Source organism: Polypterus senegalus, chromosome 10, assembly GCF_016835505.1.
Source record: "Polypterus senegalus isolate Bchr_013 chromosome 10, ASM1683550v1, whole genome shotgun sequence".
Taxonomy (NCBI): domain Eukaryota; kingdom Metazoa; phylum Chordata; class Cladistia; order Polypteriformes; family Polypteridae; genus Polypterus; species Polypterus senegalus.
This window is the reverse complement of record NC_053163.1, coordinates 13,738,657-13,758,175: the sequence shown is the minus strand read 5'-3', so window position 1 is coordinate 13,758,175 and position 19,519 is coordinate 13,738,657. Positions and strand designations below refer to the sequence as shown.

Here is a 19,519-nt window from a genome sequence, read left to right as displayed (position 1 = left end):
TCCAAACAAACTTTCTTTATTAATAAGTACCACATTTCAGCTAAATATGTACACTAGGACATCAGACAGATACACATGACAGCGATGATAGGTGTTTTACATGCCACGTGAACGCAAGTGAATTAGACGTTGTTAGTTTATCTGTTGCTATATGCGGACTATCCGGATGCATAAAGCCCCCTGAGCCACTAGGGGCCCCCCAAAGCTGCAAGTTCAGCCTCAATACATTTGAGGTGTATTAACATTCCCTGTCTGTTTGTAGCCAGCTAAGCCCGATCATGTGCTTAATGTCGCACATATATACTTAAAAATTAAATGTAGGGTATAAACAAAAATAAACTGCGACGATAAGAAAGCTCTGCCTTGTGCTTGCAGGGTTATCAATTCCTACTCAGTGATTATCACTGGGCAGTTGTGTCGCGCAATGAGTGACGTCTACCGACAGGTATGATGGGAAGACTCACTGCCAGCATTGGCCAGCTGCACATCACTTCAGGAGTTCAATAACAGTAGCCAAAGACACATTGGTAGCTAAGATGACATCAAAATAGGGGCTTATCACTCTGTCGCTGAAAAAGGTAAAAAGTAGAAACTTGAAGAAGAAAAATGTACACAGAATAAAGGTAAAATGTTTATTAACAATGTTGCAATGGATCAAAGATGAGAAGTTGCGAAGTAAAACAACTTCGTTTCTGTTAAGTAGAATATATAGGCTATAAGCATCTTTACTTGGGTATTTTATTAGTTTGAGACTTTTTACTTTAAATCGCTGTGTATTTCATAGGCGGACAAAATCTGCACTCCCTACAATAAAAATATATCTGCGGTGATTTAAGCAGTGAGGATGTGGTCAAATCGATGTCAAACAGCGCTGGGCTTATTAATGAGATCGAAGATAAATGTAGGTCAGAAAATGGGCTGGCACAAAACAAGCCTTGGTGAACGCGTTGCCTTTTGTGCCAGGCATAAAAACACGAGATGATCGCGTTCAGAATTAACCATCCGATCTTAAAAAATCTCGCAGAGGTAAGCGCGCTCACGTGGACTTTTGTTTGACTTGCCGCTTGGATATATTGATTATACGCTAACGAAAATCAATCAAACTATGAATATTAGAGAAACATGATTTTTCAATGACATTATTCTTGAGGTTTTCCTTTTAATATTTGCACTTAAAAACAGTTGCGTGTTTATTGTATTTTTATGCTATGCTATTTTGTTTTCTTCTAGTCTTGTCATTTGCAGGATGCCGGTTAAATTTTTATTGTCTATTATCTATTCTTCTGGACAATGGTCTAGTTTATTTATGTATTTATTTTATTATTGTTTTAGGGAGTAGGGGATATAATTTGTATGTTATGTTTCGTGTTGAAGAATTTTGTTTCCTAAATTTAAAATAAATATTTTTGAAGAAAATGAATAATACTAATACTACTACTAATAGTAATAACAATAAGACACGCAGGTTAGGTGGATTGGCCCTAGTGTGTGCTTGGTGTGTGGGTGTGTTAGTGTGTGTCCTGCGGTGGGTTGGCACCCTGCCTGGGATTGTTTCCTGCCTTGTGCCCTGTGTTGGCTGGGATTGGCTCCAGCAGACCCTGTGACCCTGTGTTCGGATTCAGCGGGTTGGAAAATGGATGGATGGATAATGATAATAATGCATTTTATTTATAGGGGCAATTTACATTAGCAGTAAATCTCAAAGTGCAACATAAAAAGTTTAACCAAAGGTAAAGCAAGATAGAAACAGCGATAAAACAATAATTATAGCAAAATGCTGCATCTGTTGAATTTATGGATATAAAGCCTCATTGTTTACCTTTCATTGTCATTTTCTGTAGGTTTAAATTGCTTGAGACAGCTTGAGATCGTTAATGTGAATTTTAGATTTACAAATCTAGACTGTTTTCTACTTAAAGTATAACAGATTGATGCATCGTTGTGGATCATCTTAAAGGGTTTGAACTCCCCCCATCGTTGTTATATAAAATAGCCCCCCCTCCAAAAAAAAACCCTGGAGCTTTTAGAAAGCTAAATTCTCACTTTCTTAAGACAAAGGAAAGAAAGAAAGAAAGTTATGAGAAGTATGAAACAAAACGTTTTGCCAGATAAAGATTTTAAAGTCATCAAACAAGAACAAAGTAAATGCTCATTAGAATCAGAAGCGCGTATGCCTTAACTATACTGAGCCATTCCAAAAGTCTAAACTTTACATGTAAGAACAACTCTGCGTCTCACAGACAGTTAACGAAATTCAAAAAGAGTGCAAGTGAAACTGAAACAAAAGCACGCGTGCGTTCACGCAATAGTCAGATTTAGTATAAGTTTCGATTTCTTGTAGATGGTCCTTTTACTGATCGTTTTACTGGCTCTGACGTCTCCATGCTCATTATTCAGATGACAGCTGGAAAATGCTTCTGTAACCTTAACCGATATGCAAACTGTCGCTACTTTGACTGCTCTCTAATGTCACTGTCTCATTATGCACTTCATTGTTTTTGAATTTGAATTTTAATACAGCTTCTCTTTTAGCTGCCTCGCAGCATATTCAGGTGTAATGTCATTCTTTGTATATATATATATATATATATATATATATATATATATATATATATATGTCTCACGGGAATTAAAAAAAAAAAAAATAGTTGCCAAGACAGCAAATAAAGGTTTACAACTGAATTGGGGTTGTAATCTTTGGAAAGTTGAAAAGTTTCACGAATATTTTAAGTGACAGCACAAAGAAGAAAAAAAATTAAATAACAAACCTGTTGTCAAGTAAAATAACCCCCCACAATTATATGCAAATGAAAACAATAAGATAATACGCCCATTATAAAGTTACAAACATGAAATTAAAACACCAGCGTTTTATATAATTTAATTCAAAAATTATAAAATTAAACTTTTCATGATCGATTTTTGTATGCTTAGCAATCCCGAGATCATCAATGGGGTGACATTCCGGGTACTCGAAAACAGTCACCGCACGGTACAGTATTCGCTGATGTGTCACTTTCATACGAAGGGTTTAGCCCGCTATAGCAGAGTTTAGCAATAGTTCACGTTAGGGAGTTTAAATAAAGTTTATCGAATTATTTAAAAGAGGAAAGAGAAGCAATGAGTGAGGACAAGTGTAGAAGTGAAAAAAGTGTTCTTTGGTAAGTGTTGTGTATACCCACCTTTGTGATATTAAAAGAAAATTGGCAAGTAGTCCACAGACTGGGGTGACCATCTCTGTGTGCCTTCGTACACATCGAGGACCATGTTACGTTACTGAGGTCTTTCGAAAGCCAAAAAGAACTGTCGCCTGATTCAGGCAAATTGAGAATAGTGGAATTCCTTCACCCGCTTTTACAGCGGCGCATCCTGAACGTACAGCTCTTAAGAGAGGCAGGCACCTTTCATCCCATTTATACCAGTTAGCAGCTCGATTAAACTTACGAGTCTACAAGTTGCAGAAAAGATAATGAATTCAAATACTTGTCAACTATAAACTCCATTTCTTACGGTGATAATGGATACACGCATTTACTTATTTGCCGTTTGTTTGCTTCTTCACGCCCCCTCCTTAAGACAGAGAGGTAAAGTACGTACATATAGTATGCTACTCAATTGTGAATATATAAAAAAAAAAAAAAAGAAAAGGAGAAACATCGGCTCAACGAAGATAACCTGTCAAAGCTAACTAAACTACTCAAGATACCAATGCAGCAGCATTTTTGATGTCCTAGGAGTAGCTGTAAATCTTTCATTATAGTACAAAATGTTAAAACTAGAAAGTAGTCTGGGTTCTAAATTTGAATATACACAAGAAAGCATCAGGTGCAAGGCAGGGTGCCAGTCCAGAGGCAGAACACACACACACACATACACACACACACACACACACACACACAGGCCAATCCACCAAACCAGCATGTTTTCAGACGGGAAACTATAGAGCACCTGGAGGAAGGCCATGTGGACACAGGGAGAACATGTAAACTCCATTCAGGGACGACCTGGCACACAAACCCATGCCTCCTTAATTTTTGTTTTCAGATCTCAATATCTCTGATGTAAATGTTTTCACCTTTTTTATCAATTTTTTTTTTTTTGTTTTTAAACACAGGATGATGTGGATTAGAAGTACTCAAAATTTAATGGTGAATTTATTGTGTTCTAGCCTTGGAAAGATGACACCCTAAGTTATATAAGTGTAGAATTCTGATTTCATTTTAAGAGGCAAAGTGTGACATAAACTCATGTCCTTAATTGCACAGTGACTCCTTGTTTCCTGTGTCAGACACTTCTGATGTAAATCAGTATTGCTGTGGAAGGAGAATGGAGGGATATTGGATGATTAAAGAGTAGCATTATTGTGCCTGGTGGTCAGCATTAAAGAACGTCCCCATTTTGTCACCTGGAGCCTCATGTATAAATGGTGCGTGCGTACAGAAATGTTGCATAAGAACGTTTCCATGTTCCAATTGCGATGTATAAAACCTACACTTGGCGTAAAGCCATGCACTTTTCCATGGTACCTCATACCCTGTCGTGCGCAAGTTCTCCGCTCGGTTTTGCAGACTGGCAGCACCCAGCGTCAAAGCAGTGCTACTGTTCCTGTGTGGTTACTCATTATTTTCCTGACACGGCTTTATAAATACACAGAAACTAACCGCATATTGTTTATTAGTGTAACGCATCTGATTGTAATTAACTTTTAACAATATAATGGTCCAGGGAATAGCCATAGTATTCCAAATACCATAACTGCTTTAGCATTGTTATTCTCACTTCTTCTTCTTCTTCTTTCAGCTCCTCCTGTTAGGAGTTGCCACAGCGGATCATCTTTTTCCATATTACTCTCACTGCACCACTCGGAGTATTTATATCACTGTATCTGAGTGTGAATCACAGCAGCAGCTGATCGTAAAGAGAATTATCGGTATACAGCTTCAAGGACACGCTACCTCAGCCACAGCAAAACGTTTCAAAGCCTTTTCTGTACGGACCTCGCGGTTCAGAAACAGTTTCATCCCAAAAGCTCTAAACGCACTCAATCAATTGCACCTTGTAGAACTGTCTGTACTTATAAGTACAATCACCCCACTGTAAACTTGCACTACGGTTATAATATTACACAACCTGCGCCACTTTATAAAGTGCATATTTACATATGATGACGATATCATTTCTAAGATGAAATGCAGCAAAATATGTTGATTATATAATACAGATAAAACTTTAACTAAAATTAAATAATCTATATTGTTAATAATTAAACATGTGAGGACACGGTGCCGCAGCACTAGCAAGTTCACGTATTGTTCCTGCTTTGTGCTGTATATTTGCTTAGACTGGAACAACACTGGAAGGATAGATGAATAGAATAATTTAACACGTACTATGAAGATATTTCAATGTTCCTTAAAAGTTTTGAAGAATCGTCGTTGTAAGCTTACAGATGGCTTAACGTCTATTACAGAGCTGATTGTGTGGCGATTGGGTATTTGGGGAAAGAAAAGTAACGACAGGAATTGCAGGTTAGTACGTTTGAAAGAGACAGTACTGCTACAATAAATTATTTCATCAAAGGTCGCACATGGCGCAGCAGCATCTTGTGTGAGACATGAAGAATCACTGCGCCATCATGTTTCCATGTTTAATAACATGCTTTCATTCTAATCATCATGAAAATGATATCACGTATACATTTCAGTATTTTGGTTATTCAGAGAGCTGTAATATCACAAATGTAATGGATTCTGTGTCCTGTCGGAGAAAGCGGAAGCACGTAGTGATTCACACACATAGAGCAAAAGATCAAATACAAAACAAAGCATTTAAAGTGCTACTTTAGTTACGATGGGATTTGAGATACTCGTAAATTAAACGATTTTAAGATGAAGTTTATGATGTTCTACTTTAATGACAAAATAAACTATGTGAATAAAGTGGAAATTTCGAGATTAAAGATGACATTTCGTGCTTTTTTCCCCACTGTGTGCCTTTTTTTTGTCTGTACCCTAATAAGCTTTCATATGACACTCAGACGGTGGGCTACAACTCGCCTTTTTACGTGACTTCATTTTTATTTCGGGCACTGTGCGACTTTGTGAACTTGAGCTTTCAAGTTTCTCCAACACACTATGTCACTCGTTCAACTTTCTTTTGTTGTTTATTCCACTGTTTAAACCAACAAATAGTATATTTTTCCTTTGCCTCCACTTGGTGTTCACTGAAATTCTTATATTTTCCACCGTGCTTTTCCCATTGTCTTTTCACAGAACACTGAGCTTAAGGGCTCTTTGTATTGATTTGCATATTCAAAGAGGTGTAATTCTGGGAAGAATTGGGGCGGGACAGCAGATTTATGGAGTGGAAGAACGTGAAAGTTGGAGTATGCACAGATTCCTGTATCTAGTTTTTTCTGTGCGTAAGCACATTTCAGCTTTTGTGGTTATGTCATGTTATAGTGCGAGTTCTACACACTGCGTTATGCATGAGGACCCAGGACTTTATACAGATTTAAACAAGAGGTATCCTTTTCTTCCATCCATCCATCCATCCATCCATTATCCAACCCGCTATATCCTAACTACAGGGTCACGGGGATCTGCTGGAGCCAATCCCAGCCAACACAGGGCGCAAAGCAGGAAACAAACACCGGGCAGGGTGCCAGCCCACCGCAGGTTAACTTTGTCTGTCTTCTATAATTCTCTGTCCTTAAATATTTGCTTATCCTTGTTCTTTGAGGTACCAATTAAGAGTATACATTTTCAGAATTTTATGATTATTTACAGTGGTGTGAAAAACTATTTGCCCCCTTCCTAATTTCTTATTCTTTTGCATGTTTGTCACACAAAATGTTTCTGATCATCAAACACATTTAACCATTAGTCAAATATAACACAAATAAACACAAAATGCAGTTTTTAAATGATGGTTTTTATTATTTAGGGAGAAAAAAAAAATACAAACCTACATGGCCCTGTGTGAAAAAGTAATTGCCCCCTGAACCTAATAACTGGTTGGGCCACCCTTAGCAGCAATAACTGCAATCAAGCGTTTGCGATAACTTGCAATGAGTCTTTTACAGCGCTCTGGAGGAATTTTGGCCCACTCATCTTTGCAGAATTGATGTAATTCAGCTTTATTTGAGGGTTTTCTAGCATGAACCGCCTTTTTAAGGTCATGCCATAGCATCTCAATTGGATTCAGGTCAGTACTTTGACTAGGCCACTCCAAAGTCTTCATTTTGTTTTTCTTCAGCCATTCAGCGGTGGATTTGCTGGTGTGTTTTGGATCATTGTACTGTTGCAGCACCCAAAAATGCTTCAGCTTGAGTTGACGAACAGATGGCCGGACATTCTCCTTCAGGATTTTTGGTAGACAGTAGAATTCATGGTTTCATCTATCACAGCAAGCCTTCCAGGTCCTGAAGCAGCAAAACAACCCCAGACCATCACACTACCACCGCCATATTTTACTGTTGGTATGATGTTCTTTTTCTGAAATGCTGTGTTCCTTTTACGCCAAATGTAATGGGACATTTGCCTTCCAAAAAGTTCAACTTTTGTCTCATCAGTCCACAAGGTATTTTCCCAAAAGTCTTGGCAATCATTGAGATGTTTCTTAGCAAAATTGAGACGAGCCCTAATGTTCTTTCTGCTTAACAGTGGTTTGCGTCTTGGAAATCTGCCATGCAGGCCGTTTTTGCCCAGTCTCTTTCTTATGGTGGAGTCGTGAACACTGACCTTAATTGAGGCAATTGAGGCCTGCTGTTCTTTAGACGTTGTCCTGGGGTCTTTTGTGACCTCTCAGATGAGTCGTCTCTGCGCTCTTGGGGTAATTTTGGTCGGCCGGCCACTCCTGGAAAGGTTCACCACTGTTCCATGTTTTTGCCATTTGTGGATAATGGCTCTCACTGTGGTTCGCTGGAGTCCCAAAGCTTTAGAAATGGCTTTATAACCTTTACCAGACTGATAGATCTCAATTACTTCTGTTCTCATTTGTTCCTGAATTTCTTTGGCTCTTGGCATGATGTCTAGCTTTTGAGGTGCTTTTGGTCTACTTCTCTGTGTCAGGCAGCTCCTATTTAAGTGATTTCTTGATTGAAACAGGTGTGGCAGTAATCAGGCCTGGGGGTGGCTACGGAAATTGAACTCAGGTGTGATACACCACAGTTAGGTTATTTTTTAACAAGGGGCAATTACTTTTTCACACAGGGCCATGTAGGTTTGGATTTTTTTTCTCCCTAAATAATAAAAACCATCATTTAAAAACTGCATTTTGTGTTTACTTGTGTTATATTTGACTAATGGTTAAATGTGTTTGATGATCAGAAACATTTTGTGTGACAAACATGCAAAAGAATAAGAAATCGGGAAGGGGGCAAATAGTTTTTCACACCACTGTATGACTATAGCTAACATTCTTCAACCCACATTATGAAATTCAGGGACTTTGGCAGCGTTCAGTGCAAAGTAGGAAACAGCCTAGGATATATTAGAATTTTATTTTTTTCCACAAGGGGGAACGATCTGTCTCAGCGGTCAGATGGATAGTCAAACAAACATTTCAGAGCTTGTTAAGTTGCAAATCTACCCAGGATTGGAGGTTGGCACCGCTTTCCAACATCTCTCCTTCCCTCTGCAGATCCAGAGAATCATGGCTCGATGACACGTGATGTCACTTCCAGTTTTGAGGCACCTGGACCTGCCCCTTCCACCTCATTGGCCTCATAACTGGCACCATCAGTAATCTTTCCCCAGTCTGGTTGGAGACTCCCATCTGTAAAAACACATTTTGTCAAACCACTTTATTTATTTAATGTTAAAACATAACCCTTTATCTTTGTGTTTTCTATTACAAGATATTTTACGTTGTTAACATTTGGATACAGCTGGTCCAGCTTGTGGTGTCCATGAATAGAAAATGCTGATAGACATTTGTTTCCTTACTCGAAGTCACAAACATTCAGATTGATTCATCATTAAAATTTTGATACAGAGTGAATCATTTCTGTTGCTGAGTCAGCCAAAATGAAATAACTTCTCCGTGGGCAGTGATGTAGATGAACTCGCTGGGACTCGCCACAAGATGCAACAGTTCATACATCTTCTATAAAAGCAATCAGACATTTCTCATTCGATGAAGTCAGATTCGGTCTGTATCCTCTCCACCTTACTTTTATCCTCAGTACAGAGCATCACCTCTTCCATCCTTGGAGAAGCTTTGAACTTTGTAGGATGTTGTACTAGTTGATTGCAAGACATAAATGGGGCCAATCGCTAATCTACCTAACAAGATTGTTTTATGCATACGGAATGAAAAACCTGAGTGTCTGTAGTGGAATTTTCAGAGCTGCAGTGAAAATTCAGAAAATGGAGAAAGGTGATACCTTGATAGTCCTAGAAGATGCCAGAAGCCCTCTTGATCACTTGGGAGGAATGGAGGGTTTTCTTTTTTTTAGCTTAACTGGTAAGCAAATCCTTTCTGACTTGAAAGTCCTGAGTTGCCAGCCATCCTTTCCTTGTGAAAATGTGAAATGGAGAGGGAGGGAGAGCCTTTGAGGGACTTCTTGATGTTCACTCTGCTGTGCCAGTGTGCAGCCCTATATGCAATAACACATAAATAATAATTAACCTATCTTAACACTTTACAAAATAGACTTGTTCCTCTATATTGATGACTCGCACTAGGGACACCCATAAAGTGTTTCAATTTTCAGATTTTTTTTTGAAGACACAGCTACATCATTGTCCACATTAAACTGAATTAGCTCGCCCAGGTTAACAAGTTCTCCTAAATGAATGACAACACAACAACAACAACAACATTTATTTATATAGCACATTTTCATACAAACAGTAGCTCAAAGTGCTTTACATATTAAAGAATAGAAAAATGAAAGACACAATTATAAAACAAAATAAATCAACATTACACACAAACATGTACAAGTTAAAAGAAAGGTGAAAACTGATGTGATGAAGTAACAGCCTGTAAGAAATAAAAAGACTCCCTGATACCCCTGACCTAACACCAATGATAAACACTTTCAGTTTTATTTCCCATAAATGAAGTACCACATTAGTACCAAAGGCACCTCCCCTAAATACAGACTATAAAGATACTAATGGGTTCCATTGTATAGGGAAATACTAATGCTACTGCCATAGACTCTGTCTCTCCACAACCCATGAATTTATTTAAACCGGTTTAAAATGTATTAAGAAGTTGAAATATTACAATGTATGCTTCAATTAAAAAGTCTAACTATCCTCTGCTATAATAGAAAATTGTCATTTTTCACCCTCGGATAGAGGTCCCTGTAGTGCTAAATCAGAGAATTGTAATCACTTTTCCTGAAAAAGCGTAAAACGATGCTTACCACATAAGCTTAAAATTAGTCATATTTAACATTCCGGGAGCGGCTTTTAGAGGGCTAGGACCATTTCTAAAAATAAATAATAATAATGAAATATCAGAAACATTATTATATTTTAAAGTTGCTGCCACACATACGATAGACAGTTCACATGTCTATATTGCCACTCCCCATTTTTTTTTTTCCGAAGTATTTTGAAAAGGAATACTTTTGACTCCGTGGGTGAACGCCCTGAGGTCGGTTGATGCGGCGCACACACACATTGAAGTCCTGATCATTCCAAACAGATTCCGTCGGAGAACTGCATCTACAAGGCCGACAGATTAGTACCTGTTTTAAAAAAAAAAACATTCCACGAGCGTATTTTACTGGCCTGCCAGGCGGACTCTGTCGTAATATGGATTTAGCGCAAATGCGACGTGCAGATTGGACCGCACTGCACCTCAACGCACTGATTCCCGATTCTGGATTCAGCAGAGATGCGAGGTGCCACATTTGGGCCGGAAGTTAGCCTGTCATTTCTAACCGGGACGCCGACCAGACGCTGTCAAGCGAATTTGTACCGTGCCGGATTGCTGATGATAGCCCCAGAGCTAAGCCGTATTCGGGCCAGATGTTGCTAGCTAGCCGGGTATGCTTCAGAGCTAGGAATGAGGTGCGACATCGGTTCATTGCAAACTTTGCGAACGTGTTGACCACTTAACCACGTGACAACTATCGATTAAAAACGATAAAATACGGAATACGCAAGAACTGAAAGGCAAATTGCTCTGTAGTATTTGACTTCTCCTTCTTCTTCTTTCGGCTGCTCCAGTTAGGGGTTGCCACAGCGGATCATCTGTCCGCGTACATTCCAAATAATCCGAATTCAAAAAGGCATTTCTGTATTATATTTCTCTGTTATGTACTACATGTAGTTCTCCTTCCTTTCTGTTGTGTCAGAAATAACGCATGTGATTAAGCACTTCAGAACTCGATTGACCGGCATTACGATTACAAGAATCAGTCCACATTCTAGTAAATGGCAGTTTCACTTTCACTTTCACTTTCACTTTTACTGTATAAAGTGCGATCGGTTCTCATGCAACATTCTCACTGATGGATGGATGGATGGGAATGTAGTCCTTCTCTTCACTTTGTAGTAAAGCTATACCCTTATGAAGTTTACCCTTTACACGTTATTTTTTCTAAAGCGTAACCTTCACTCCTCAGAAACTTTCCGAAAAATATCAGGTAAGCAGTAATATTTTTGGAAGACATGATTCCTTACACAATGTGCATGTTTATTTAATAATCATAGTCAACAATTATAAGTAAAGGTAATTTAAAACGTTAGTGTTATTTGAATAGTGTGTAGTGTATATTAAAATGTTTTTTATTGCATTCAAAGCACTTTACCGTTTCCTCGTATTTACACATTAGTTAGTCCGATGTTTGTTTGTTTAGGGTCACAGTGAAATGTTCGTGTTTTTGACAGATATCAGTGTTTTGTTTTTTTTATCAACATACCATTAAACGGATTTAAACATACAGCAATATATTACTATATTAATATTATATTATTAATAGTACATTACCAATGTTGCTAAAGACTATTACTGACTGAAATGCCTAATTTTAAGTGTACATATTACTTACATATCACTGCAAAGCCACATTTATAGAATCCATTCCTTCCGTGTCCTTACGGTCAACTCCCTCAGCTCATCCTTAATTTGTCATGTGTTAATGGTAATTGGTTATTATAGAAACCTTTGTAATTGCATTAGCTTAGCAATTAATAAATTAAATCAGTCATTTCAAACAGGGATTGACATTAGTAACATTCAATGTCTTGGCTGTGTTTTTAAGTCAAAATAAATGGAATCTTGATTTAAACAGCAAAAAAGAAAAAGAAAAGAAACTATGTATTTTTATATTAGGTGGTGCAAAAGAGGCGCTGGAAGCTGCCGGGCTGGTCAGCAACACCAATTTTCCCAAGTAGTGATCAAACATTTTGCACCACCAAGGCCCGCTCTCCTACCTTTATCCAATACCCTGCTTCAGACAATTGGGCAGAGATGGTACATTGACAATGCCAACTGCTGACTAATTCATGGTGGAGCCCCCTTTTCATTGTGGCCTGCACAACTACAGTTGTACTCCGCTCTGTTGGCAGTAACTGTGGTAACCCTCTTCTGGTTATCTCTAGCATTGATCAGATCATTCCAGGCTACCATGTTGGCCATCTTACACATTACCTGGGACTTGGAGACATTTGTAAAACAGAGAAGTTAATTCCACTTTAGTTTAAATTTTTTTTTTAAATTTAAAATAAAATAATAATAAATAAAAATAAATAAATAAATAAAAAAAGTACCTGTAGTGCCTCTATTTATTAATTATTGCTGTGCAATAAAAATCTGACTGGGATTATTGTTGGTCTTGGTAAGACATACAAAGCACCAGTAAAGTGATTATGGATAGCTTTCTAAAATGCCATTTGTTAATTCTTAGCAAACAAAAATAAGGTTTCTGTTCACACAGTGCAGGGTACAATCGTCAGAGTAACGCAGAACACCCTACTAGTCTCTCGCTTGATTGACTTAAAATCTTTAAAGAATAAAATGTCTTTACAAATAATAGTTTGGTAGCACTGGTCAATAAGGTTTAATTTATTTTAATATCATTTTGACTTCATTATTATTATTCTTTGCAGGATGAATTATCATGTGATATTTTTGTTGATGGTTTTGAATTTTCTGCCCCAGACATGTAAGTGAATGAGAGTTACATTCAGATTGTATATTTTATTAATATTAGTAAAATAAGTTGTTAACAAAAGTCTGACATAGTGTAGCCATCCTCACCCACCTCCTTCAGGGTTTGTAAAAGAGACGCGCCTTATACTTGAAATATTAAGATGTGTGCTTCAGTTTAAAATGTTTAAAGTGTAAATATTCACATTTATATTATAGTAGCTGTGTAAGCCTGTGCTGTAAAAAGCCTGGGCTCCTAGAAACAATGGATTCTGGCACTTCATTCAATCAATTGCATCGGTTGTTCATTAGTGGCTAAGCGACATTCTCATTTTGCCGGTTTTCTTTTTTCCGACATGCTCGCCCCCCTTGTCTATCAGCAGCTAAGCAAGGTTCTCTTTCTTCTGAGGTTTCATTTTGCCGATGTGCTCGCTTCATTTGTGTATTAGCGGCTAAGCGACTTTATTTTTTCTCAGTGGTTTCACCTTTTGAGGCCGGAGAGACAGACACACTTCCATGCATAGACATTTATATATAAGACTAGCTGTGTAAGCAAATGCTGTAAGTCCTAGAAACCATGGATTCTGACACTTCAATCAATCAATCGCATTGGTTGTGCATTAGCAGCTAAGTGAGTTTCTCTCTCCTTGGAGGTTTCATTTTCCCGATCTGCTCACCTCGCTTGTGTGTTAGTGGCTAAGCGAGTTTCTCTTTTCTTGGTGGTTTCATTTTGGAGACAGAGTCGATTTCTTTGAGCTTCATCCTGTAGCCTTTTACCTTCGGGATAGACATACAGACAAACACACACTTCCACGTGTAGACGTTTATATATAAGATGCCATTTATACCCTCTGATAGATGTTCATAGAGGACAAAATCCCCACTTAAGAATCAAAATTCAAAAATAATTGGTCCATAATTGACCATTTTCTACATGTCCCATTTTGTCAAGGCACCATAATTTTTGGGACAATTGGCATCACAGGCTTTTGAGATTCCTGAGGCGGGTTTCATGGCTTCACAGATTGTCTCAAATTGCTTCTACCCTTTGGAGTCTGTAGTTGCCATTGTTCACTGTACTGGCACACTTCCCTTTATTGATGATGGAAGTGTTGGCAGCAGTGGCTTCAATACACTAAAGGGAAACTTAAGGATACAAGCCTCCGATACAAGCAGGAGCTGAAGATGGCTGCATTAGAGGTTTGGTAGAAAAGATCCTCTGCACTTGGTGATGTCTATGAATTGTAGACTTCAAGCAATCATTGCATGCTAAGGGATATGCATCAAAGAACTAAATATAACCGCTTTAATGGACCTAATAAATATTGTGGCGCCCTTAAATGGAGGGTGGAGTGGTGGCTCTTAGGCTAGGGATCTGCACTGGCAATCAGAAGGTTAGCGGTTCGAATGCCAAAAGGGTCTTTGCTCTGTTGGGCCCTTGAGCAAGGCCCTTAACCTGCAATTGCTCCGTCCTGGTTATGACGTTAATCTGCATCCATCCCTGCATGTAGGCCCTCCAACCTGCAGGGAAAAACTTGGGGCTTGGTGGCAGAATTGGCACTCCAGCCACCATAAAAAAAACCTCCCACTGTTCCAGTCCATCTAAACTAGTGTGGTGCTGAGGTGTCACCAATTGCATGGCTGCACTCGGGTCCTAATCTGGGATCCTGAGTTGGTTTGACATGTGGTGGGTGTGGAAATGCGCTGTATCTGTGCCTGCTCCTAACCTGCTCCTCTCCTCTTAAATGGAGGGTGGGACCGCAAAGAAAAAGGGTTGTGTAACTGAAATGTTTGCCAATCCCCTTAAATGAATGTCCGCAATGTGCACTTTAATCACATCTGAATTGTTTGATTTGTAATTTTTAAACTGTGGAGTAGAGGAGGAAATCAAGGAAAAAATGTTTGTTTTAAACATTATGGAGGGAATTGTGTGTATTATTGGTTATGTGTTTGTTTATTTTATACTACTGCCTGTCATTCAATTTGAAGGCTCTGTGTTACATTACAATAGGCAGTTTTCAAATAAGTGGCAACAGATATCTGTCCCGCTGACTTCACGATCTTCAAATAGAAAGAAATGCACATCATGGCTTCATTTGATGTCACATTGCTTGTGCCAGAATACAAGATTTGCTTTTGTTTTAAAATGTTTTTTTTTTTGGTCATTTTACAGATGAAAATCAGTCAGTCAAATTTAATTTATTGTCTTGTATATGAAATTCTTTCTTACATGTTTCATCAGAATAGTGACAGTAAAGCAATACCAACAAAAGACCAAAAAAATGCGTAAAATAACTCCTTACTAGTAAAGCCTTTTGGTGATAAAGAGAGTCAATCGATATAAAGGTGTTTCCTTGGAATGTTTTCTTATTGAAATTTGGGACAATTAGCAAAGAAGATTCGACTATAACTGTACATCCCATCAACCCTAATGCAGAGTTGGCGATTTAACTTTTTCTGCACTTGGACACGACTCCCCTACAAAAAAACAATTTCTCTATTGTACACCTCCTGTAAGTTTTAGGTACTTTTGCCGAGCTCTGCAGGCATTGGTTGCCTTTAGTTTTATTAGATGTTTCAGGCAGAGCTGGAACAATTTGTACTTTGTTCATCTCCTGAAGTCTCAAACCCCATTTTATTACAAGACTAAAAACATCATTGTATGAGCCTCCACCATCTTCCATTATAAGCTCACAATTAATTCCTCCAACAGTCCCTTCTTAAATAGGAACTAACATGGATTTCTCCCAGATAGCATCTGCAGCAATAGTTTTGAAATGGACTATGTACTTAAACTTTGATTTATTGGCCTGCAATAATAGTCAACCCTCTCTAGTCGGACTGATCCAATTTGCTTTGTATTTTTTCACAAGGTTTCTAATTGACCAGCAGCACAAGTGGGCGAAACCAAAAGCAAGAAGTTCATTCCAGATTCTTATCGTCTAATTAAAAAAATTGATAAAGTCAACCTTGAGACAATCTGTGTGGTATGCTTGACGTTGCTCTAAAAAATCTCCTACATTTATTGAGATCCCCAAAGAAAAGCCTTCAATGAGAAATCAGGTTCAGCAGAAGGTGTATGTTCAGCCCTCATATTTTTTATTTCTGGCAAAATAAAAGCTCTCCATCTTGGTGTTTCTCATTTTTTTGGTCCAAATTTGTATATTTCATTGAGTTAAAAAGGGTAGCTTTAAACTTAACCAATAGGGCCACCAGAAGAGTGATACGTCATACATGTAGTCTGAGACACACAGAGGTGCAAACCAGTAAACAAGGTGAAAGAAACACATGAGGTATCACCTTCCTAGATATTCAAATAATTTAACACACTGCAGGAATTCACTCCATTATTCAGAAACACGAAAAGTGCGATAGTGTATAGCTACCATCTCAAATACATCACTCTTTGCACTCCCAGCCACCACGTGACTCCATCCATTTAAAAAACAAAGTGAATTGATGACACCCAAGACTGAAAAGAGCAAACAAACTGGTGGTGTGATAACACATTCAAAATAAATATATTATAATCAGAATGAAAGGATTACCTGCGGTGGGCTCGTGCCCTGCCCGGGTTTGTTCCTGCCTTGTGCCCTGTGTTGGCTGTAATTGCAGTTAGGAGACCTGGGTTTACTTCCTGGGTCCTCCCTGCGTGGAGTTTGCATGTTCTCCCCATGTCTGCGTGTGTTTCCTCCGGGTGCTCTGGTTTTCTCCCACAGTCCAAAGACATGCAGGTTAGGTGCATTGGCGATTCTAAATTGTCCCTAGTGTGTGGGTTTGTGTGTGCCCTGTAGTGGGCTGGCGCACCCCTGGGGTTTGTTTCCTGCCTTGCGCCCTGTGATGGCTGGGATTGGCTCCAGCAGACCCCCGTGACCCTGTAGTTAAGATATAGCGAGTTGGATAATGGATGGATGAAAGGATTAATCCAAATTAAGAGCAGAAATGCATTTCACTTTTTCAAATACCTAAAATCATAACACAGGATTGCAGACATTGAGTGCCACCATATATACCGTGCAAGGTGACAGCCAATGGACATATTATTCATAAGCAATACAAGTCTGACTGCGCACAAATCATTGTGGTGATCCTATAAAATGAAAAAATAGTGTTTGCAGAATAACAGTATTTAAATAAGGAAAACAGAAAACCCCCAACGCAATCCATAAATCCATAATCGAGCTAAAATTCAACCCAGAGAGTCCGAAACACAGCTTCACGACACCCAGAACAAATTACAGGACTGGTGGGGTGGGGCACAGTTTGTTCATTTCTAATGATTCCTATTTTGAATAACATTTGTCACATTTTATTTAAATTCTCAGCAATATTAAATAACTGACTGGAGTTTGTAACTGTGGTCCACCTCATTCTATTTACCTCACACAACTGTATTTGTCTTGTCCATCACATACCTACCTGCACAATTACACTTTATACTTCTAGTCTGTTTTTGTACTTTATGCTGCCTCTGCTACTTATTATCTATCTGCTACTTATTATTTATGTTTATCTTTATACGTTGGTTTTGTCATTTGGTGCGGACAGCAAAGAAAGAATTTCATTGTACAGGGAAACGTGTTTCCTTACTGTGCACATGACAATAAACTTTGAACTTGAACTTATGTCTTTCACTGACATTGACGCCCTTCTCACCTATGACACATTCACAGAATCAGAAGGATACCTCGCACTGCCTATTAGTGCACTGTAGACTGTACATTATATACACATCAAATTAATAATTCAAATAACAAAAAAAAAAAAGAAACAGACCACCTCATAGACTGCAAACTACTTGTCAAACTCCAAAACTGCATATAAACACTGAGACAGCAATGTTGCTGACGGCATGAGCTGTAATTCAAAAATTGGAATTTTAAAAGCAGTATTTTTAAAGGTGGAAATATTAGAAAGCACTTCATAGGTTACAAAACAATTCTGAAATAAGAAACCTTGTGTGCAGTGACAGGCAGTCCGACATCTGATTGGTTAAATCTCCTTGGTTTTGATTGGTGATTACACATAGTGTGCTGATCTAGAGCTACCAAGGATTGCTGTTCAGTGTGTAATATCTACATTAGTTTCTTAAATTAGAAATAAGGCATTTGAAATTTTCTAAGGAATAGGTTAGAGAATCTAGACTGAGGATGATAAGTGGGACTGTTCAGGTGAATATGGAACTTCACAGCTAGTCAAATAAATAGACTTATATAACAGTTTTGCTCTCTTTCAGTGAGCCTAGATGTGTCCTGTGATCCTTTTAACCAGACAGCTACTGTAAGCAACACTGCTGCACTTGTGTGTAAGATGGCCAACTCAGATGGAGGTGAAGTAGCAAGAATTGTATGGACCAACAAAGACGATGATATAATTTACAACTACGTTCCCAGTCAGCAACATTTCAGGAGACAAAAAAGAGAGAAAAGTAGATTTGCTGTTAATGAGGAGAGCTTGAAAAATGGGAACATCGTTCTCTGGATCAGTGAAGTCATGAGTTCGGATGGTGGGATCTATCACTGTACAGTGATAACCGAGGAGGAGTTTGTCACCAAAAGCATAAACCTTTTGGTGCAAGGTAAATTCTACTTGTTTCCGTTTAGTGAATTCATTATTCTAAGCAATTTTGCTCATTCATCAAATGCTGTTTTAACAGCTTTTAATAAAATCTCTTGGCTGGAAACCTTATTATTATTATTATTATTATTATTATTTTTGATTTGGTATACTTGATTAATCCTGAGAGGAAATTGTTTTGTCACATGAATCTTGGGGTGGCCAGAGTGCAGGGTCAGCCATTGTACGGCATCCCTGGAGCAATTTTCAGGTTAAGGACGTTGCTCAAGTGCCCAACGGAGTATGATCCCTTCTGGCAGTAACACAATTGTAATAAATGACTTCTAAAAACATTTGCTTTAAGCTTGTGAATTAATTAAATAAACAGAAACAAATAACACCCCCTGCCACCACCATTTCTAAGTTCAATATGAACTAAATGGACTTTGAAATGTGTATGTCAAATGGTACCTATGGTTGTAGAGAATGGCAGCTGCCAAACGACTTCAGGACAATTAGGCAAATATTGTAACATTACATAATGTAATTAAACCATTTTTATTTTTAACTTTAGAAGTTTATGATCATTTCTGAAACTTTAATATTAAGAGTATCAATCTTCTTTTTATATAGTACATGACCTTAGAATTGAATAACATGTAAATGTTTTGCTTATCCCTTTAAATAGACACCAAAGTTTTAAAGAATACATACAACAGGTATAGTGGATAGGTGTTGCAATGTGCACCCACTCATGTACACACATCCACCACAGGGTTGCAACGAACCTTTTTCTACTTTTAAATTTCATTCACCTCTTCATTTTACTGTGATATTCAGACTCAGG

General features: G+C 38.2%; 1 protein-coding gene across 4 annotated transcripts in view; it reads left to right on the top strand.

Moving 5' to 3' along the window:
- Positions 1-459: 459 nt before the first annotated feature.
- LOC120536776 overlaps positions 460-19,519 on the top strand; it is a 33,328-nt gene continuing 14,268 nt past the window's right edge. The window contains exons 1-3 of one of the 4 annotated variants that reach the window (XR_005635201.1): positions 11,444-11,611; positions 13,077-13,132; positions 18,353-18,694. Coding sequence is in view for 2 of the 4 variants with exons in the window: in XM_039765254.1 (XP_039621188.1) it covers positions 11,536-11,611; positions 18,353-18,694 (418 nt within the window). In the remaining 2 variants the exon portion in view is untranslated. Of the gene's footprint in view, positions 579-11,443; positions 11,612-13,076; positions 13,133-18,352; positions 18,695-19,519 lie in introns of those variants that run through there. The other 3 variants (XM_039765255.1, XR_005635202.1, XM_039765254.1) reach the window with 3 other exon arrangements.